The sequence below is a fragment of the Hakea prostrata genome, chromosome 8, assembly GCF_041222555.1.
Source record: "Hakea prostrata isolate BN-2017 chromosome 8, UWA_Hpros_2, whole genome shotgun sequence".
NCBI classification, from domain to species: Eukaryota; Viridiplantae; Streptophyta; class Magnoliopsida; order Proteales; family Proteaceae; genus Hakea; species Hakea prostrata.
This window is the reverse complement of record NC_142607.1, coordinates 15025146-15047998: the sequence shown is the minus strand read 5'-3', so window position 1 is coordinate 15047998 and position 22853 is coordinate 15025146. Positions and strand designations below refer to the sequence as shown.

Here is a 22853-nt window from a genome sequence, read left to right as displayed (position 1 = left end):
TCCCCACTCAGTTTTTTCTTCATAACCACAGCTGATGACATGTATTGCTTTGATGATCAACGTTGATGGGTTGACAGAATGAAAAACTCCATTCTCCATAAGTGTAGAGTCAATGAACACAGTAGACAAGCTAAAAGACTTGCCAAAGCTCATTAAGTAGATCAAAAATGACCTCTCATGTTCATCATAGTTTGCAGAATTTCCCGAGTGTCAATATTCTAATATGCTGTTGGAGCTTAATATTTGAGAAATTCTCCTACAGTACTAAAAATTTTCAGTTCTGTTTGCATATAGAGGCTGTGCAGCGTGCTGCTACTATTGCAGAAGCTGAGGGTGTTTACAACATAGAGACAACTCATTTGGAAAGGATACTTCCTCAACTACTTTTGGACTTTTAGGTATTCCTTGTTGTAAATATGTTTAAAACTTTATATAAATATTTTATTTATTTTAATTATGTCTTTTATCCATGGTTTTATTTAGTCCCACATCGGGTGGAGAGGATTTGATTATATGGTTTTTATATAGTAAGAGCTCAGGTATTATTAATTTACTTGATACCCTATAGTGACCCTGCCATGATTATATAGATAGATATATATATTAATATTAATATATCTATATGACTTGGGACTTGGGACTTGGGGACTTGGGTCGTGGGCTTGATCCGGAAGGCCCAGTTTGTCATGGGCCCTATTCTGGAAAGCTCACTACTGGGTGAATACGTGGAGATGCCATTTGAGTGGCACTCTCCTGTAGGGATGTCACCGGAGGTACCTTGCTGAAGAGAGTTGAGCTGAAAGGTACCCTCACAGCCTTACCCTTTCACCCACAGCCTTTGGGGCTCTATATAAACTCCATTTCGTGCTCATTCTTGACACACAGAATTACTCCTCCTCCTCTCTCTCTCTCTCTCCCTGTTATTCCGTTAAGCATTGAACATAACCTGATTATACCTTGAGTAAACCTTTCTGGGGTGCAACCTTAAAGGTTTGAGCTGACTGATCTTGGGGTGAAGACACTTTTAGAACCCGTATTGCACAATTCGGGGTGTCTAAATACCTTAAAGAAAGTACTTCATGTACGTTTCAGCTCTAAAGGAGTATTGTGGTTACAGCAATAGTTCTGGTGTGCGGTGCAGATCCCTCAACTATCAACAACATTCCTCAACTACTTTTGGATTTTAGGTTCTGTTAGTTCATTGTTTCTAAAATTTCTGGAGATTGGTGCACATAACACTAATCAGATGTTTTTCATGTAACAAGATGATTTACATTTGCTAATCTAGTTTGATACCTGTTATTATTTGACCTTACTCGGCTACTTGAAATCTCCAATATATTAAGTATGGATGTGAACTTGGTCTAGGCTCAGGATTGTGGTAGGAGCTCGACATACAGTACCGGTGTTTTACTATTTACTCAGGGTGCAAATGGTATTGTAAATTGATTGGCCAATATTTGCTGGGCAGGTAGCAAATAGGCGGGTGTTTAGGTGGTCGTTCTGGCTTGTTAGTTCACCATAGCATTCTTGGGATCTGGATCTAGATTGTAAATTCACCGAGTGATTAAGTATGAGATGATGTAATGGTTTAATATATGCATTTCGTCCTTTATGTTTCTTGGCTGATTATTTACCTCAAATTGCATTGTTGTGACATTATTCGAAGGTCTATTTGAAGAATACCAAGTGGGTATTCTTCAAATACCCGCTTGAATTAACACAAGGGTTGTGCCCAAATGGATCTTGTGTATGTTCTTTCTTCCACTCTCACTCGGTCACTCGCAAAACAAATGAAAAATGAAAGAGAGAGATAAACACAAGGGCTTTGGGTTTTATTCGTTATTTTTGCACTTGAACCCACAGAGTTATTCAAATCACGGACACTTATTTTTTGGTAGAAATCCAAAGCAATAACTTGACATACTCAAGAAGGATTATTAAAAGATAGAAAAAACAACAACCGCCATCACTTAAGGATTAGGGAAGAAGATTGCATGGAGTGTTGACCACCATGGATTGGACTCTGTAGTGGCTGTGAGTGGTAGTGGTCAGAGGTGGTGGACCAGCGATGGCCATATCCAAGTCCTACAAGAAGAGCAGGTAGGTAGGTAGTTAATCGTTGCAGCAGCGGTACATGATAAACTTCTGCATGAGGTTGGGACAATTCTCACACTTGATGTCCTTGGGAATCCTGCCGATGTCCAGTGGCATTATTAGGCGATTGCAGTGAATCTCGGTGTCTTGCTTTTTCACATAATCATTTACTATCTCAATGCTTCCCATGTTTGGATATGTTTTCTGCAATTCAGTGTACTTCTCGAAGCATTCCAAGATTACATTTCCTTTGGCTTTGACCAAGATCTTGGATCCCTTGCAGATCACCGCCCACCCTTTCTCGCTGCTATCGTATGTGAGCAAGTTCCTGATCTCCTTTATGATGTCGTCCTTTTCCTCATCACTGGAAGCCTTAGTGATGAGTTCCATTCTGGACTGCCGCATGCTCTCCAGTCTGACCCAGAATTCGGATGCTAGTTTTGCCGAGCAGTAGGCAAGGGTTTGGTTCTGGATCTCACTGAAGTTACACTTCACTTGGTTCGTTTGGTTTCTTGCCCCCACGTACACCATCTGTATGCTGGATTCAGCCATCACTTCTCGAGCTTTTTTTGTGAATTTTATGACCCAATTGCTGTCTTCTCCTCCGTATAGGCAAATGAGTTGATTGCTGTTCATCTGTCAAGATCCATGCATTTATGGACGTTATGATTCGATCATCATATCTCAACTGTGTTACTGTAGTTAGTTACTTATTAGTTTGTTTTAGCTAGCTTACCCATTTGAGAACTTCTTTGCCTTCCTCAATGCTTTGGAACAGGAGTTGAAGTCCCCATGTCGCTCCAACCCAGCACTCTTCTACCGTCTTGACAGTGACAGAGAGATCAACCGTAGTGCTACTGCCTGCTGAGACCCTTATATTGTTGAAAGCATTCTTGCTGATGAGTTTGCCCTTTGGATTCAACACCACAAGAATGGGGCTGTTGTTGAAATGCCACACCTTTTGGATGTACTCAACCACCGCCTGGTTGATGGAGCAGTCGTCGTGCACAAGGTACCAGGGCAGCTTGTTTGCTCTCACCATCTCCTCAAAATTTTCCCTTCGGGCTTTCGGAGTCTTCCCCATTGAAAAACACACCATTTCGTAGTCAGACACTTGTTTTGTATTCTTGTACATCTCAACCAGAATCCCGATCTCTTCTGCGTCGAAAGTCAGCTCCCATGATACCAGTAGTAACAGATTTTTCTTCGCTACCACTTCGACGCTGAACCTTTCCTGGGTGCTGATTTTGAAAAGTGGTGGTTGATTATCTTTAGCCTCAATTAATGCCTTTAGAATCATGATGTTGTCAGTTTGGGTCTTTTGGAAGAGTAGATCAAGCTTTTGATAATAGTCGAATATTTTCTTCCTTCCTGTAGGCAGCATCAGCGTAAGATGGAAGCGTGAAGAAAAAAGAACAAGAAAAAGGCAAGGTATGCATAAATTGATTCAGCTCGATGAACACTAGCTGGGGTTCCTTATTAACTTCCTCAACATGGAAGATCTTTACATAATTAATCAAATTTTCTACTCACCAATGTATTGTTTGTAACGATCGAGTTCTACTTGAATTTGCTGGTTACTCGCATTAAGTTTCTCTATCAATTTGCACAGTTCTTTATCCTCATCATGCGATGGAGTGTACCTGAAATTTGTTAAAAACAATTTGCATGTACATTAGTAAAAATTCAGATTTATTATTGATCAATTTATGCAGTCCTTCATGACAATCGAAGAAGATACGATATTAACATCAAAGAGAGGAATGGGTAATATTATTCATACTCGTGACCCAAGCCAAGGAAGCCGAAGATATGGGGCACGCAGGCAACGACGCCCCTGATGGTCCAGTAAACCGTAGTTTGTGTGATCCTCAGGCTTAGGGAGTTTTCAGGTGGCAGCACATTGCGAGCATTGATGAAGTTATCAGTCAGGTTGACCATGGCTTGGATAAGTTCTCCCAGCATCTGTAGGGGCATTAATTTGTCCGTTCCTACCACCCCAAGCGAGAAGAAGAACCCACCATAGGAGACCGCGAAGGCGGCCATGACTAGAACCACCTTCGCCTCCCAGGAATAGCTCGAGAGCATTTCAATCAGTACATATACCGGATTCTCGTCCCCTTCTCCTTCACTGGTGCACTTGCATGATATCTATTTTCAATATAAAGTTAAGTTTAGATTTAGTTGGTATAAATAATATTGAGAACTGATGCATATAAAAACATTAATGGGAGATTAACCGACTTTGTCCATAAGAATAATAACCTAAAATAAAAGATCATAGTAAAAGATCTACCTAGAAGATTTCAATAAGTAAGAAAATTACTACTCTAGATTACAACGAATTGAATTATTATAATTAGTAATCTACCTAAAATGCAAGATATGTGCATATACTTATATTATGAAAAATGATTTCTAATATTGAAGATATGTAGAATAATATCAATAAACTTCTTAATATCCTGTTTTTATTTTTATTTTTTATGAACGCAGTTCTATTACCAAAAAAAAAAAACAAGGGCCAATCAGTTTTTCTAGTATCAGATTAATTAACTAACCTTGCAGGAGATCTTGTGTATGTCTTTAGCCAATCCTTCAAAAGTCTTGTCTGAAGAAATCTTCTTTTTCAAGCTTTCCATAGCATACCGGACCTGCATTATGTATAAAATTATTGATTAAAACTTAGCTCGTATTAGATTATTAATTACTAATATATATATATATATGCATATATGCATGACGTACTGGATCAATGTGGTCATCTTTGCAAATGGTGGTGGAGGAAAGCTTGAGGATGTCATTGATGAGTTCGCGCAGTGGCTCCACCTCCACCACACGAGAGGCGTGAGCGTCGCTGTTCTCGATCAGTTTTCTAAGCATCTTATCGTCATCTTCGTCGGTGAACATGAAGTGTTCTTTCCTTATCAGCATCAGAAACTGATCCATCTTTCTTTCTTTCTCTCTTGCTGGAACTGATGAGTAGGAGAAGATCGAGAATTCAAAGACGGAGCTTTTTCTGATGGAAAATGCAAGAAGTGAGAGTTGGATTGTAAAGGTTGGCAAGTAGCCCTGCTTTTATAGCCATTAATGCTCGCACAAAGCGAACTGTATACAGCAAAAATTTCTTTTTTTGGTAAAAAAAAAATGATATTATTGAAAGGAAAAACCTCTGTTACAACCTACACCTAACAAATCAAACAGTAAATGCCAGTAAATAAGGGGTGGAGGGGAGTTTATAGTTAAGAATGTTTCTTGTGTGAGAGCACTATCCTTTGCTAAAGAATTCGCCACCACATTAGCCTCACCACATTGATCATCACTTGGTTATCAAATTCTACCTCAATATTTGCTAATTTGAAGTCAAGAGCGCAGATCAGTGCTTGACAAATGACAATTGCTCCGTTGAGGTGCTCCATGTGCATGTGCATGACATTATAGTATGTGTTCATATTGTCATTAATATTTACAACGCAACTTGTCTTCTAGTTAATCCTTCTCTTTTCAGTGTTTCTCAATCATCTTCGTTTAATGTTTATCATTCACAAGGCAACTCGGCCATATTTGAATCTTAATTGCTGTGTCTCTCACTCTATAGCCGTTGGTATCAATTACTTCCATACGTACATTTACTTTGATCATGACTTCTATCTACCTCGTGCATGTCTTAGGATTTTGTGGTTGTTAGGTAAACCCTCGAACAATATTGTACTCGTATGGTCATTTTGGTGAGTCCTTACTGCTGGTAGTTGTATGGTTTATTCACGAAGGGTCACTAAGTACTAGAAAAACTCTCTATTAATTAAAGTCGAATACTTATGACATGGTTGTTAGAGACAATTGTTATCAGTGTAGTATATGTCCATGTGTCATATTAATATTTGCAATGTGACTTTTCTTTTCTTCTAGTTGGCTGTTGGTCCTTTTTTATTTATTTTTATAATTTAATTTAGAGGGAGTTTAGACCTTTCTTCTCAACCATCTTCATTTAATGTTTACAGTTTCTTCAAAAAGAAAAAAAAAGTCTATCATTAAGGTGCCCTATTTTAATATATATATATATATATATATATATATATATATATATATATTAATAGATGGGAGGTATTTGATATATTTGCTAGGTAAGAGGGGAGGTAAGTGATATTATCCAACTAAGAGGGGGTGTAGGTATTATTTGTCCAGCTAAGAAGAGAGGTAAGTGATATTTATCCTTTTTTTTTTATAAACAAATTACACTGACACCTCAAAATGGAGGCCTTAAAGTACTGACACCCTATTTTATATTTAAAAAACACAGACTCTACAATTGGATTTTCATTGGATATATTTATCAAATTTATCACTGAATATTAAAATCACCGTTTATTTTTAAAATCCCTTAAATAAACAGCATCTGAAAGTTTTTCAGTGACAAATTAGATAAATATATCGAATGAAAATTCAATTTTGGAGCCTTTGTGCTTTTTAAACACAAATGAAGTATCAGTGTTTTAAGGCCTCCATTTTAGGATGCCAATGCAATTTACTCTTTTTCTTTTTCTTTTTTTATTTTATTTTTTATGTAGCTTTGAGTCTCTTAGGACTCACAAAATTTTTGTAATGATTTAAAAGTATTATTATTTTATTATTTTTGGAATGATTCAGAAATCTTTTTATTTCTTCTTGGAATGACTTAGCTTGCTGCTACTATTGCATAGATGCTGAGGGTGTTTACAAAATAGAGACAACTCATTTGGAAAGAATGCTTCCTCGACTACTTTTTGATTTTTAGGTACTGTTAGCTCCCCGTTTCTAAAATTTCTGGAGATTGGTGCTCGTAACACTAGTCAGATAGATGTTTTTCAGGTAACAAGATGATTTACATTTGCGAATCTAGCTAGTTTGATAGTGTTTATTATATAACCCTTACTGATCAGCTACTTGAAATCTCCAATAATATCCAATATATAACACTTGGTTTGCATTTTTGTACATCGATCTCAACCAGAATCCTCATCTCTTCTGGGTAGAAAGTCAGCTCCTGTGATACCAGTAATAAAACATTTTTCTTCGCTACCACTCAATGCCGAACCTTTCCTGGGTGCAGATTTAGTAGAGTGGGCAGTTCATGATCATCTATAACATGATAATACGGAGATGAACGAGTTTCGGATTCAGAGATGTAAATAGTTCACTTTTTCCTTTGGAAATAATCAAATAAGATCAATAGATCTCTCCGCATTAATGCATGGCCATGCATCCCCTTTGGGTGTTTCTCCTCCAATTAAGTACGATATATATGAGCGTCTGCCAAAATTTCTTTGCACTCGATCTCTGGTGAGCCAAATGGAGACAATCGATTCCAAGTTTGGAGTAAGATCAATCAATTAGCTAAATCGATTCCAAGTTCGAGCAGTTTCGTGAGTCCTGCATGGAGCAACAAAAGGAATGGTCCTGCATGCATTCACATGAAGCAACAAAAGATGATCATCAAGTGAGTCCATATTCGAATCAAACTTAATTGATAGAGTCCTAGCTAATGATCACAGATGGCTTTTAGCATTTCCTGACGCAGTAGACAGTAGTCATGTTCAAACGAGCTCATAACTCAGACCACAAACCTATATTCATCCACAAGTACACACAAGGAGAAAAATTCAAAGGCTAGCCGTCATTCAAATCATCAAAAATGTGCTACAAATTTCTTCTGGGTGGATGGATGGATTCGATGAGTGGAAGCTACAGTGAAGAAACCAAACGAATCAAATCAAATATAACTCAGAGAGATCCAGAAACAGATTCAGCCGTCACGCTCCCCCATGTACCCACAGATCCAGCCGTCTGACTGCGTTTTCTTTCCCTTCCCTCATTTGCTCGTTTTGGGGTCGCCTTGTTATCATTTGCAAGCTTTCTTTGTTTTATCAAAAAAATATAAGTCTATCATTGAGATGGCCTATATGTAATTTTTAACATTATATATTATGTCATATCAATATTTACAATGCAATATGTAGTATGTACTGATATTAATATTATTTTTTTACAACCCCGAAATCATACATATATCATGAGAGAATCAAGATGTATGGTATTGTATCTCATCATATTGATAAATATATTACGATACTAATTGATATTCTTCATTCTAAAAATAGACATATCTGTCATGTATTGAAATGAAATGATAAAATGTGATGGGGTTGTTTGGGAGAAAGATTTACTATTAAGAAACTCTCTATGTCTCTCTTAATCATTGTTTTCTTTGTTTATTCTCATCCGTCAATCTCGGGTGCACAATAATAATGATGCCTTAGCGAAAAGACAAGTTAAATTCTAGCTAGTGGTTAGATTCTCACATATTTTTATGTGTGGACACATTGTATGTACATTCAATTATGTCAAATGGAACACTATTATGAAGTAAATGATAGACAACCATATGAATGTGATACTTGGCTGTATTTTTAGTCCAGAAATATTTGAAGTGAAAACTTAGGTAATACTAAGAAATTAGTTAGAACTTCATTAAAAACTTTAATTGAAATTTTTTAAATATCTTTCAGAGGGTGTGGATCACCTACAAGTGGAGTCAAATTAATTGCAGTTGGTGAACATCCTACAAGGATTTTTTCCATGCCTTTACGTTATCGATTGAGTTTGATGTAAAAGATATTAGATCTATGGTGCTTTGTTTCGTCTGTATCCTTTAGCTTTGTTCTAGGGAGTGTAACCAGGTTGCCAACTCTCTGGCCATGAAAGTCCTTTCCTTGTTGAGAGGGGGGAGGGGGATGTCATAGCCTATTTTCACTTACTGGCTATCGGACCTCATGCTTTGAAAATAGTTAGTTCCTTTCCCTACTGAATAAATTTGTTTTGCATAAAAAAAAAATTTGTAGATCAAAGCAAATCTAGATAAAGATTTGAAGTATCTAGTTATGTACGATTTTATCGTGATTTCATAATCTAGAAAGCACCAATTGCAGCCAGAGTTTACGACCAATACTTCAATGTTGTAACATTTTTTCTTCTTCTTAATTTAAGCTTGAGGCTCTAACTCCTCATGAAAATCAAATCTAGAAAATAGATTACAATACTTATATTACTGTTTTTGCTTTCAAAACGTCTTTCTTTTTGTATCTTAACCATTGAATTTCATGCATATCTATCTCATACATATTTTTAATACGATCTTCTCTTAAATTCACTTTCACCAATACATTATTTGATATTTCAAATGCTGATAGTGATTGCTTTAATCTACAAGCTAGGAGACCATTGGAAAAAGATCAACTACAACTTTTGAGTTCTGATTATTTTGCTAGGTATTAATTAAGTTTTCACTTCAAATATTCCCGGATTAAGAATAAAAATAGATATCACATTTATGTCGTTATCCATCATTTGTACTTCGAAATATTGTTTCACAACAAACATTTGAATATGTGTGTATGGGACAAAAACATATGAAAGCCTCCCTATTAGAATTTAACTCAATCTTTTCACTAAGGGTTCATTATTATTGTGCACCCACGATTGATGAGAGAGAGTTCTTTAATAATTCTCTCTCCCAAACAACCTCAAGACTGATATGGTTTCATTTAAATACTAACAGATATGTCTTTCTATTTTTCGAAAAGGGAATGTCAATTAATATCTTAATGTATTTATCAATATGATGGGATACAATACCATACATACTGATTCTCTTAGCACGTATGATTTAGGGTTAAAAAAAATGTACTTGTAGTGGTATACACTGCATTGTAAATATTGATATGACATAGTACAAAATGATATACATGTTTAAAGTCACACACACACACACATATATATATAGATAGATAGATAGATAGATAGATAGATAGATAGAGAGAGAGAATGAAAAAAAGACTTGCAAATCAGAGACACTAAACGAAGACAGTTAAAAAGAAGGTATGAACACCTTTTAAAAAAAGTCACATATTGATTTAGTAGATAGAATGAAGAAAGACTTGCAAACGAGAGACACTAAAGGAAGACAGTTAAAAAGAAGGTATGAACACCTTTTAAAAAAGAAGGAAAAAAATAGATCATCTTGAAGAAAAGACAAGTTACTATACATATTTGCATTTTAAATATTAATATGACATGGTACAATGTCATACATATTTCGAAAGGATTTAATAAAGGATTTAATACTGTTCTTTTTTCCTTTAACTAGAATGAAGAAAGACTATCTCAAGTCACTAATGATAAACAAAGACTTGAACTTCTTAAGAAATAAAATAATAATAAAATAAAATAAAAGAGGGAAAATTACTCCATAGTAATGAGACCTGAGTTCCATATTACCTCACTTCCCTGCATGTTATTTGGTTTATTAATTTATTTTTGTGAGATTTGAAGAGGAGAATCCCCTTTTTGAAATAAAAAAGACTTTTGAATCATCTCCCCACCCCCACCCTCCCAAAAAAAGAAAAAGACTTTCAACTTATTCAAAAAAAAAAAAAAACAACTTACGAGTCACGATAAAGACCAAAAGAGAGAGATAATAAAGAAGAAGAAAAACTTAACGAGATGAGATAACATGCCACAAAAATCAAAGACAGTGGAGAAAGATGGCAACAACACCCTCTAGAAAAAATGACTGGCTGATTAGATGAGTTACAAACTCTCTTTCTCTTCTCTTTTAGAATCTTCCTAATTAATTATTACATATCATCCAAAAAGACGGGTGGGGGGCTGATTTCTGATAGAGTGAAGGAAGATTAGACACCTAATGAAGGATTGGGAAAGTTAAGGATAAAAAAAGAAAGATTTGATGAGATGAGAGAATGTGACAAAGAAATCAAAAAAATTCAATGGAGAAGAAGGCAACCACTCCCTCAAACAAAATGAGGGGGCTATCAGATGAGTGACAAACTCTCTCTCTCTCTCTTCTATTCCAAAATCTTCTTTATATTTCATATCATCGGAAAAGAGTGGGGGTGGGGGAAGATTTTGAAAAGGTAAAAATACATATACCCCTTATTTCTAAACTATTACATTTATATCTTCTTAAATGTTTTGTATTACAAATGTAACACCTTATAGAAAAAGACAGTTAACATTATTGGATCTTTTCATGAGTTACAAAATAAAAAATTGTCTAATTAAAAATCAGTCACTCCAGCCCATGGATGGAATACAGAATGGTATTCTCCTCTTCATCAAATTTCCCCTTCTCACAATGCTTATATTACTTTTTTTTTCTTCAAGTGTCTTTCGCTCTGTATTTTGACGATTATATTTCATGCGTATCTATGTCATACATATTTTTAATATGACCCATATCTTAAAATCACTCTCACCAATACATTAGTTGATACTTCAAATTTTGATAAAGGTTTCTTTGATCTACAAGCTAAAAGACCAATGGGAAAAGATCATCCATAATTTTTGAGTTTTAATTAGTTTGGATTATTAAAAATGCCATGCGTCATAAGTCCCACACTCCATCCGAGATTCGTTATTTACTCACTCTTCTTGGATTCGATTTGTGTTTGTGTACTCCATGCCTTCCTTCATTGCCCTCGTTAAAACTTCCAGCGAATTGCTTCTTTCCTTCCCAAACTAAAATGCTATGGTACGTCCATAAGGCCTTTCTCTATTATCTAAGAGGTCTTGTTTCTTTCCTTCCATTATCTACGAGGTCTTATTACCCACACTTCTTAGATTCGATTTGTGTTTTTGTACTCCATGCCTTCATTTTCCTCATTAAAGCTTCCAGCAAATTGCTTCTTTCCTTCCCAAAATAAAAATGCTATGGTACGTCCATAAGGCTTTTCTCTGTTATATCTAAGAGGTCTTGTTTCTGTCCTTCCATTATCTAAGAGGTCTTATTACCCACACTTCTTGGATTCGGTTTGTGTTTGTTTTTTCCATGCCTTCATTTTCCTCATTAAAGTTTCTAGAAAATTGCTTCTTTCCTTCCCAAAATAAAAATGCTATGGTACGTCCTTAAGGCCTATCTCTGTTATATCTAAGAGGTCTTCCTTTCTTTCCTTCCCTGCTTTAGCAAAAAAAAAATGCTATGGTACATCCATAAGGCCTTTCTCTATCATATCTAAAAGGTCTTGTTTCTTTCCTTCCATTATCTAATAGGTCTTTGTTTCTTTCCTTCCCTGCTTTAGCAAAAATAAAAATGCTAAGCTCCATAAGGCCTTTCTCTATCCGCTGATTCTTTGTTGTGTATCTAAGAGGTCTTGCTCGGAGTCCTTTTTTTTATTATTCTAATAAAAAGTGAAATTTTGACTTTAGGTAACTACGTACTCAGTTGTCTCTACGCGAGCATTAATGGCTGCCTATATAAAGCAGCGCTTCTTTCCAACCTTTGCAATCTAACTCTCTTATCTTGCATTTTCGATCAGTTCCAGCAAGAAAGAAAATGGATCAGTTTGTGATGTTGATGAGGGATGAACACTTCATGTTAACCGACGAACATGACGATCAGATGCTTACAAAACTGATCATGAGCATCGACCCTCACGCCCCTCGTGTGGTGGAGGTGGAGCCGCTGCTTCAACTCATCAGCGAAATCCTCAAGCTTTCCTCCACCACTAATTCAAAAGGCGGCCGCAACATTAATCGTGTATGTACGCATCTATATATATATATATATATATATATATATATATATATCTAGATATGCATGCATAAGTAGTACGTACGTACGTGCTGCTAAGTTTAGTCAATTTTATATATGTGCAGGTCCAGCGTGCTATGGAAAGCTTGAAAAACAAGATTTCTTCAGACGAGACTTTCGAAGGATTGGCCAAAGACTTGCACACGATCTCCTGCAAGGTTAGTTAGTTATCTAATTAATTAATTTATATATATGAGAAATTAAAGTGCATGACTGGCACTTGTTGAATCAGTGGGAAGTTGAATTATTGGATAAAAATCATATGCATGATGAGTTTGTCAAATAATTAATTATATTGATATTGATACAGATATCACACAAGTGCACTGGAAAAGAAACAGGGGATGAGAATACGGTATCGGTACTGATCGAAACGCTGTCGAGCTATTCCTGGGAGGCGAAGTTGGTTCTAGTGATGACCGCCTTTGCAGTCTCCTACGGTGGGTTCTTCTTCTCACTTAGGGTGATAGGGACCGAGAAATGGATTCCCCTGAAGAAGTTGGGAGAACTTATCCCGGCCATGGTCAACCTCACCGAGAGTTTCATCAAAGCTCACAAGGAGCTGCCATCTGACTACCCCCTAAGCTCAATGCTCGTCCGAACTGCGGTTTACTGGACCATCAGGAGCGTCGTTGCTTGCGTGCCCCATATCTTCGGCTTCCTTGGCTTGCTTCACGAGTATGAATCCAATCCCACTCAACTCCCTGGCCTCTTTGATTGATGTTATCATCGTATAATATATTGATGCATGGAGTAAATTAAGCATGCATGTATGAATCGATCAATATAGTAATAATGAATCTGAATGAATTTCTACCAACAAATTTCAGGTACACTCCATCGGATGCTGAGGAAAAAGAACTGTGCAAATTGGTAGACAAACTTGTTGCGACTAACAAGGAAATTCAAGCACAAGTCGATCTTTACCACAGACTCACCAGTGAGCGAAAGTTTGATACATTAATTTTATACAAATTAGAGCAAGGAACCCTAGCTACCTAGCTAGTAGTGAACCTATGAGCTGATGAATGAATAATTGATTTACGTGTTTCCTTCCTTCCTTCCTTCCTTTCTTACGTTGATACCTACCGCCTGCTTGCAGAAGAGAAGGCCATATTGGAATATTGTCACAAGCTTGAGCTACTCTTCCAACAGACCGGCAGTGACAACATGATCAGTATTCTCAAGTTACTGATTGGCGTTCAAGATGATAATGAAGAGATACTTTTCGACATCTACACCCAGAATAGGTTGGGCGTTCAAGCGTTAGCAAAGAAAAAAGTATTATTACTGGTATCATGGGAGCTGACTATCTATTCAGAAGAGATCAGGATCCTGGTTGACAGGTACACGAAAACAACCCAAGCGTCTGAGTACCAATTGGTATGTTTTCCGATGAGGAAGCCTGGGAAAACCCAAAGGGAAGAATTTGAGCAGCATGTGAGATCCAAGAACCTGCCCTGGTACCTGGTGTACGAGAGATCCATGAAGCTGTCCAAGTACCTGCTGGTGCAAGAGCACGACGACTACTTGATCACCCAAGCGGTGCTTGAGTACATCCAGGCTAAGTGGTATTTCAACGACAGGCCCATCCTTGCGGTGTTGAATTCACAGGGCAAACTCATCAGCAAGAATGCCTTCAACAATCTAAGAATTTTGGGCACTACTACTACCATTGATATCTCTTTCACTCTCATGACCGTGGAAGAGTGCTGGTCTAGAGCCACATGGGGACTTCAACTCCTGTTCCAAAGCATTCAGGAAGCCAAAGAAATTCTCGAATGGGTAAGCTAAGCTAAGCTAAGCTAAGCTAAGCTAGCTAAAACTAATTAACTAATATGTTATAGTTACTTCTTTTCTTCTTGTTCCTTAAATTATTTATTAATTAATTAATTTCATGGATCTTGACGTATAGACGACCAATAGCAATCAACTCATTTGCCTGTACGGAGGAGAAGATGCCAATTGGGTCACGAGTTTCGAGGAAAAGGCCCTAGCGGTGATGGGTGCATTCCACGTACGGATGGCGTGCATGGGGGCAAGATACCAAACCAAAAAAGTGCAGCAAAGGTTCGTTCAGATCAAGGAAGAAAGGCAAAGCCTGATGTACTACTGCTCGCAAGAACTCGCGTCCCAATTCTGGGTCCAAATAGAGATCATTGAGCAGTTCAGAACGGAATTCATCGTCACTCAAAATGGTTCCATTGCCGAGGAAAAGGACGACATCTTAAATGGGATCAGAAGCTTGCTCACATACGGTAGCAGCGAGAAAGGGTGGGCGGTTATCTGCCTGGGATCCAAGATCGTGGCCCAAGCCAAAGGAAACGTAATCTTGGACTGCTTCGGGCACTACACCAAATGGAAGAATGCGAATCGGACCGAGGATAGTAAGGAATTTATTAAGGTGCTAATTGATTCTGTGAGGAAGTATGACAACACGACTCACTGCAATCACCTAATGATGCCGCAGAACAACTTCAGGATTCCCAAGAATATAAGGTGTTTGAATTGTCCCAAACTCATGAAGAAGTTCATCATGTACCGCTGCTGCAACGATTAACTTCCTACCTGCCTGCTCTTCATCGGTGGTGGACAGTGCTCCATGCATGTCTCTTCCTCAAACCAAAACCTTTAGTGTTGATGTCTGTTGTTGTTTTTATTCATGGTTGTTGTCGAGTCACTGCTTTGTATTTCTAGCAGAAAATAAGAGTCAGTGTGTTCTTTGAGTCACTCTTGTTGTTTCAAGCGCAATAATTAATTAATTAATAATCAATAAAACACAGAAACCTTGTGTCAGTCGCTCATGTTTTCTTTACATCTCTGTTTCATTTTTCTTCTGTTTTTGGAGCGACTGATCCGCTGTCTGGGGTGGTAAAGTTCATTCACCTTACAAAATTACCTCTGTGTTCGCAAATTTTATGAGCAACCTGTATACTTTTGTGATGCCCTCTTGGATACACCTTTTGTGATGACCAATAGGGATCTGCTTGCTTTTGTTGCTGATGTTCTTTTACTTTCATTCTCTCTCTCTTTTGGTATCAACTACACTTTATTATGCTTCATACTCAAGAAATATATATAGTGGACTTTAGGCCAATTATTCTCTGTACGTAGCATTCCTTCTTTTTTCTCTCTTTTTATTTTTTTATTTATTTGCCAGAGACTTCAATTGGTAGATGAAAAAAAGAACAATAGGCATATCTCTTTTCAGTCTTTTCAGAGTTACTGACCTAGCCATACAGGCAGGCTCATAACCTCTTTTAAGGAACCTGGTCCTCCACACACACACCCCGAAAAAAAAAAACACTTATAGCTTTGTATTTCTTCCTAATTAATTCAGTCTTTATTTTATTTACAAAATATGGATCCAGTTCAGAATGAAACTTTATTACATGAAAACGTACCAAGATCAAAAGTTTAAAGGGACAACTTCATTTTGCACATATATAATAGCTCAACTACATTTATAAACAAACCAAGACACGCACACACGAAAATAATGAAATATTGCAAAGTCCCCAGATGTGCAATCCAATATGAAATAAAATCCTCATGAAAATCAAATACTTATTCCCAGTGTACAATAAAGATTTTAACCTTCATATATAACAACCGAAGTATCTATGACTCCAATTTTCTGTGAATATTGAATACTGAGTACTCTGTGTCCAACGTATCCTCGTTGATTTGGGAGTTCATACCCGCCCAGTACAACGTTGAATTCACATCACAAGGTTTATAACCATGAGATAATATACAAATGAACTACAAATTGGATTCTCATGCAAGAAAGACTGCCTAATTGAGCATGGGTGAGCCTAACTTTTGACAATTGGTGAAATTTATTAATGGGTCATACATATTGCTGGCCTAAAATATGAACCCAATATTCATTTAGTTAGGGATAATACAAGCTTAGTAATTCGGTCAAGTGTATTCACGTTTTCATAGTTGCATCAAAGGTTGAGTCATTTTCGTAGTGGTGTTAATTTTTCGTTTTAAGTTGTATGAGTAGCTAAGACAATTTCCTATCACCATTGGGAATTTAAGATTAGTCTTCTTATAGATTTCAATTTACTAGTCAAATTCTAGCGTTGTATCATGGTCTGAATAGGGTTTTGGGGGTCAGTTTAGTCGATACCTAAAGGGTTGATGCTCTTCTGTAACACATGTTTCATATTCTGATTATGGCCTGATAAATCATATAATTTGAATTCACCTAAAACAGTCATATTACTTGAGCTTGTGCACGGCTTTTCTATGATCTCCTTCCAGGCTCCATTGCTGATCTTAGTTCAAGATGTGCATCTTCGGTTCTTATTAGTTTTGCTATCAATCTTTTGATCATCATCAGGTTCTCTTAAATTTTCAAGTCTGGCACTTGCTTAGTTACTTTTGGTTTCCCTTTCCTTCGCCACATATTTGGACAATCATACGGAACACAGGAACTACTAAGATTGTTCAAGAGAGGAAAAGCAGAACACATCTCTGTGCTTCTCTGTTTCCCTGATGAAGCAAAAGGATCTGTAGTATGAAGCAAATGATACAGTCGTGAAACATGAACCTGAACTCCAATAAAGGAGAAGAAATATCAATAATAAATTGCCGATCTAACCTAATACTCTTTAAAAATATCTACTCTCCCCTTCAAATTACACCAGTTAGCATGGTCACAACAAAAACCAGTACGAGACGGCTGTATCTTTTGAAACTACAAATTTGTCACAGATCGAGAGGGAAAATGGTTACTAGATCTTACCTCCGAAGTCCGAGCTAAAATCTTAAGGGCCAAGAGAGTGGTATGAAATGTTTCCGATGACCAGAAAAACGACTGAAAAATCTTGTGATTTCCATGGTTATTGTTAAGGATATTTCTAGTGATTCCCATGCAATCCTAGCTGAACCTAGGGTTGCCCTAGCCGCCCCTTCACTTCCATCAATCAAAGGTATTCTTGGAAGATCCCCTACAGCCCTGGCCAAACCAGCTAAAGAGCTGCAGATAACACTCATTATCTAATCTTATCTTATCCAAGACACAGAATCCTACATTATCTCGATAGATTGGTGCACATAACACTACTCAGATGTTTTTCATGTAACAAGATGATTTACATTTGCTAATCTAGTTTGATATCGGTTATTATATGACCTTACTCAGCTACTTGAAATCTCCAATATATTAAGTATGGATGTGAACTTGGTCTAGGCTCAGGATTGTGGTAGGAGCTTGACATACAGTACGGGCTAATTACTCGGTGCAAATTTTATTGTATATTGATCGGCCAATCTTAGCTAGGCAGGGTAGCAAATAGGCGGGTGTTTAGGTGGTCGTTCTGGTTCGTTAGTTCACCATAGCATTCGTGGTATCGGGATCTAGATTGTAGCCTCACCCAGTTATTTAGTATGAGATGATGTAATGGCTTACTATATGCATTTCGTCCTTTGTGTTTTTTGGCTGATTATTTACCTCAAATTGCATTGTTCTGACATTATGTGTAGGTCTATTTGAAGAAAACCAAGTGGGTATTCTTCATATACCCGCTTGAATTAACACAAAGGTTGTGCCCAAATGGATCTTGTGTATGTTCTTTCTTCCACTCTCACTCGGTCACTCGCAAAACAAATGAAAAATGAAAGAGAGAGAGAGAGAGAGATAAACACAAGGGCTTTGGGTTTTATTCGTTATTTTTGCGCTTGAACCCACAAGGGTTATTCAAATCACGGACACTTATTTTTTGGTAGAAATCCAAAGCAGTAACTTGACATACTCAAGAAGGATTATTAAAAGATAGAAACAACAACAACCAGCATCACTTAAGGATTAGGGAAGAAGATTGCATGGAGTGTTGACCACCATGGATTGGACTCTGTAGTGGCTGTGAGTGGTAGTGGTCAGAAGTGGAGGACCAGCGATGGCTATATCCAAGTCCAATGAAGAGCAGGTAGGTAGGTAGTTAATCGTTGCAGCAGCGGTACATGATAAACTTCTGCATGAGGTTGGGACAATTCTCACACTTGATGTCCTTGGGAATCCTGCCGATGTCCAGTGGCATTATTAGGCGATTGCAGTGAATCTCGGTGTCTTGCTTTTTCACATAATCATTTACTATCTCAATGCTTCCCATGTTTGGATATGTTTTCTTCAATTCAGTGTACTTCTCCAAGCATTCCAAGATTACATTTCCTTTGGCCTTGACCAAGATCTTGGATCCCTTACAGATCACCGCCCACCCTTTCTCGCTGCTATCATATGTGAGCAAGCTCCTGATCTCCTTTATGATGTCGTCCTTTTCCTCATCACTGGAAGCCTTAGTAATGAGTTCCATTCTAGACTGCCGTATGCTCTCCAGTCTGACCCAGAATTCGGATGCTAGTTTTGCCGAGCAGTAGGCAAGGGTTTGGTTCTGGATCTCACTGAAGTTACACGTCACTTGGTTTGTGTGGTTTCTTGCCCCCACGTACACCATCTGTATGTTGGATTCGGCCATCACTTCTCGAGCTTTTCTTGTGAATTTCATCACCCAGTTGGTGTCTTCTCCTCCGTATAGGCAAATGAGTTGATTGCTATTCATCTGTCAAGATCCATGCATTGATGGAAGTTATGATCCGATCATAATATCCAGAGTGTGTTACTGTAGTTAGTTATTAATTAGTCTGTTTTAGCTAGCTTACCCATTTGAGAACTTCTTGGCCTTCCTCAATGCTCTGAAACAGGAGTTGAAGTCCCCATGTCGCTCCAACCCAGCACTCTTCCACCGTCTTGACAGTGACAGAGAGATCAACAGTAGTGCTACTGCCTGCTGAGACCCTTATATTGTTGAAAGCATTCTTGCTAATGAGTTTTCCCTTTGGATTCAACACCACAAGAATGGGGCTGTTGTTGAAATGCCACACCTTTTGGATGTACTCAACCACCGCCTGGTTGATGGAGCAGTCGTCGTGCACAAGGTACCAGGGCAGCTTGTTTGCTCTCACCATCTCCTCAAAATTTTCCCTTCGGGCTTTCGGAGTCTTCCCCATTGAAAAACACACCATTTCGTAGTCAGACACTTGTTTTGTATTCTTGTACATCTCAACCAGAATCCCGATCTCTTCTGCGTCGAAAGTCAGCTCCCATGATACCAGTAGTAACAGATTTTTCTTTGCTACCACTTCGACGCTGAACCTTTCCTGGGTGCTGATTTTGAAAAGTGGTGGTTGATTATCTTTAGCCTCAATTAATGCCTTTAGAATCATGATGTTGTCAGTTTGGGTCTTTTGGAAGAGTAGATCAAGCTTTTGATAATAGTCGAATATTTTCTTCCTTCCTGTAGGCAGCATCAGCGTAAGATGGAAGCGTGAAGAAAAAAGAACAAGAAAAAGGCAAGGTATGCATAAATTGATTCAGCTCGATGAACACTAGCTGGGGTTCCTTATTAACTTCCTTAACATGGAAGATCTTTACATAATTAATCAAATTTTCTACTCACCAATGTATTGTTTGTAACGATCGAGTTCTACTTGAATTTGCTGGTTACTCGCATTAAGTTTCTCTATCAATTTGCACAGTTCTTTATCCTCATCATGCGATGGAGTGTACCTGAAATTTTTTAAAAACAATTTGCATGTACATTAGTAAAAATTCAGATTTATTATTGATCAATTCATGCAGTCCTTCATGACAATCGAAGAAGATACGATATTAACATCAAAGAGAGGAATGGGTAATATTATTCATACTCGTGACCCAAGCCAAGGAAGCCGAAGATATGGGGCACACAGGCAACGACGCCCCTGATGGTCCAGTAAACCGTAGTTTGTGTGATCCTCAAGCTTAGGGAGTTTTCAGGTGGCAGCACCTTGCGGGCATTGATGAAGTTATCAGTCAGGTTGACCATGGCTTGGATAAGTTCTCCCAGCATCTGCAGGGGCATCAATTTGTCCGTTCCTACCACCCCAAGCGAGAAGAAGAACCCACCATAGGAGACCGCAAAGGCGGCCATGACTAGAACCACCTTCGCCTCCCAGGAATAGCTCGAGAGCATTTCAATCAGTACAAATACCGGATTCTCGTCCCCTTCTCCTTCGCTGGTGCACTTGCATGATATCTGTTATCAATATAATGTTAAGTTTAGATTTAGTTGATATAAATAATATTGAGAACTGATGCATATAAAAACATTAATGGGAGATTAACTGACTTTGTCCATAAGAATAATAACCTAAAATAAAAGATCATAGTAAAAGATCTACCTAGAAGATTTCAATAAGTAAGAAAATTACAACTCTAGATTACAACGAATTGAATTATTATAATTAGTAATATACCTAAAATGCAAGATATGTGCATATACTTATATTATAAAAAATGATTTCTATTATTGAAGATATGTAGAATAATCAATAAACTTCTTAATATCCTGATTTTTTATTTTTTTATTTTATGAATGCAGTTCTATTACCCGAAAAGAAAAAAAAAACAAGGGCCAATCAGTTTTTCTAGTATTAGATTAATTAACTAACCTTGCAGGAAATCTTGTGTATGTCTTTAGCCAATCCTTCGAAAGTCTTGTCTGAAGAAATCTTCTTTTTCAAGCTTTCCATAGCATACCGGACCTGCATTATGTATAAAATTATTGACGAAAACTTAGCACGTATTAGATTATTACTAATATATATATGCATGACGTACTGGATCAATGTGGTCGTCTTTGCAAATGGTGGTGGAGGAAAGCTTGAGGATGTCACTGATGAGTTCGCGCAGTGGCTCCACCTCCACCACAAGAGAGGCGTGAGCGTCGCTGTTCTCGATCAGTTTTCTAAGCATCTTATCGTCATCTTCGTCGGTGAACATGAAGTGTTCTTTCCTTATCAGCATCAAAAACTGATCCATCTTTCTTTCTTTCTCTCTTGCTAGAACTGATGAGTAGGAGAAGATTGAGAATTCAAAGACGGAGCTTTCTCTGATGGAAAATGCAAGAAGTGAGAGTTGGATTGTAAAGGTTGGCAAGTAGCCCTGCTTTTATAGCCGTTAATGCTCGCACAAAGAGAACTGTGTACAGCAAAATTTTCTTTTTTTGGTAAAAAATAAATGATATTATTGAAAGGAAAAACCTCTGTTACAACCTACACTTAACAAATCAAACAGTAAAAGCCAGTAAATAAGGGGTGGAGGGGAGTTTATAGTTAAGAATGTTTCTTGTGTGAGAGCACTATCCTTTGCTAAAGAATTCGCCACCACATTAGCCTCACCACATTGATCATCGCTTGGTTATCAAATTCTACCTCAATATTTGCTAATTTGAAGTCAAGAGCACAGATCAGTGCTTGACAAATGACAATTGCTCCATTGAGGTGCTCCATATGCATGTGCATGACATTATAGTATGTGTTCATATTGTCATTAATATTTACAACGCAGCTTGTCTTCTAGTTAATCCCTATCTTTTTGGAATTTCTCAATCATCTTCATTTAATGTTTATCATTTACAAGGCAGCTCGGCCATGTTTGAAATTTAATTGTTGTGTCTCTCCCTCTATGGTAGTTGGTATCAATTACTTCCATACGTACATTTACTTTGATCAGGACTTCTCTCTACCTCGTGCATGTCTTAAGATTTTGAGATTGTTAGGTAAACCTCCAACAGTACTGTACACATATGGTCATTTTGGTGAGCTTTTACTGCTGGTAGTTGTATGGTTTAATCACAAAGGGTCACTAAGTACTTGAAAAAACTTCTCTATAATTAAACTCGGATATTTTATGACATGGTTGTCGGAGATAATTGTTATCAATTGTATGTGTCCATGTGTCATATTAATATTTGCAATGTGACTTGTATTTTCTTCTAGTTGGCTGTTGGTCCCTTTTTTTTTTTTTATTTAGAGGGAGTTTAGAGCTTTCTTCTCAACCATCTTCATTTAATGTTTATAGTTTCCTCCAAAAAACAAAAAAATCAGTCTGTCATTAAGGTGCACTAATTAGTAACTTTTAACATGTATATATATATATATATATTTTTTTTTTTTTTTTTTTTTTTTTTTTTTTTTTTTTTTTTTTTTTTTTTTTTTTTTTTTTTTTTTTTTTTTTTTTTTTTTTTTTTTTTTTTTTTTTTTTTTTTTTTTTTTTTTT

General features: G+C 37.2%; 2 protein-coding genes across 2 annotated transcripts; one reads left to right on the top strand and one right to left on the bottom strand.

Annotated features, from left to right (window-relative positions):
- Positions 1–2115: 2115 nt before the first annotated feature.
- LOC149007210 (protein SIEVE ELEMENT OCCLUSION B-like) lies at positions 2116–5046 on the bottom strand. Its single transcript, XM_089167026.1, has 6 exons — positions 4846–5046; positions 4659–4751; positions 3881–4248; positions 3631–3740; positions 2834–3468; positions 2116–2733 (listed from the first exon to the last, which is right to left on the bottom strand). Exons 1-6 carry the CDS (start codon positions 5044–5046, stop codon positions 2116–2118), a joined length of 2025 nt encoding a protein of 674 aa, XP_089023152.1.
- A 7403-nt stretch (positions 5047–12449) lies between these two features.
- LOC149007209 (protein SIEVE ELEMENT OCCLUSION B-like) lies at positions 12450–15519 on the top strand. The gene is made up of 6 exons (XM_089166072.1): positions 12450–12688; positions 12808–12900; positions 13053–13420; positions 13573–13682; positions 13845–14527; positions 14658–15519. The coding sequence occupies exons 1-6, from the start codon at positions 12485–12487 to the stop codon at positions 15300–15302; spliced, it is 2103 nt and encodes a 700-aa protein (XP_089022198.1). The 5' UTR covers positions 12450–12484; the 3' UTR covers positions 15303–15519.
- Positions 15520–22853: the final 7334 nt, after the last annotated feature.

Bases quoted from the DNA above. Each gene is read 5' to 3' on its own strand.
- LOC149007209 (XM_089166072.1), top strand. From the start codon at position 12,485: ATGGATCAGTTTGTGATGTTGATGAGGGATGAACACTTCATGTTAACC. The intron at 12,689-12,807 runs GTATGTACGCAT...ATATATGTGCAG, and splicing joins GCGGCCGCAACATTAATCGT to GTCCAGCGTGCTATGGAAAG. The intron at 14,528-14,657 runs GTAAGCTAAGCT...CTTGACGTATAG, and splicing joins CCAAAGAAATTCTCGAATGG to ACGACCAATAGCAATCAACT.
- LOC149007210 (XM_089167026.1), bottom strand. From the start codon at position 5,046: ATGGATCAGTTTCTGATGCTGATAAGGAAAGAACACTTCATGTTCACC. The intron at 4,249-4,658 runs GTTAGTTAATTA...TATTGAAAATAG, and splicing joins TACACAAGATCTCCTGCAAG to ATATCATGCAAGTGCACCAG. The intron at 2,734-2,833 runs GTAAGCTAGCTA...GGATCTTGACAG, and splicing joins GCAAAGAAGTTCTCAAATGG to ATGAACAGCAATCAACTCAT.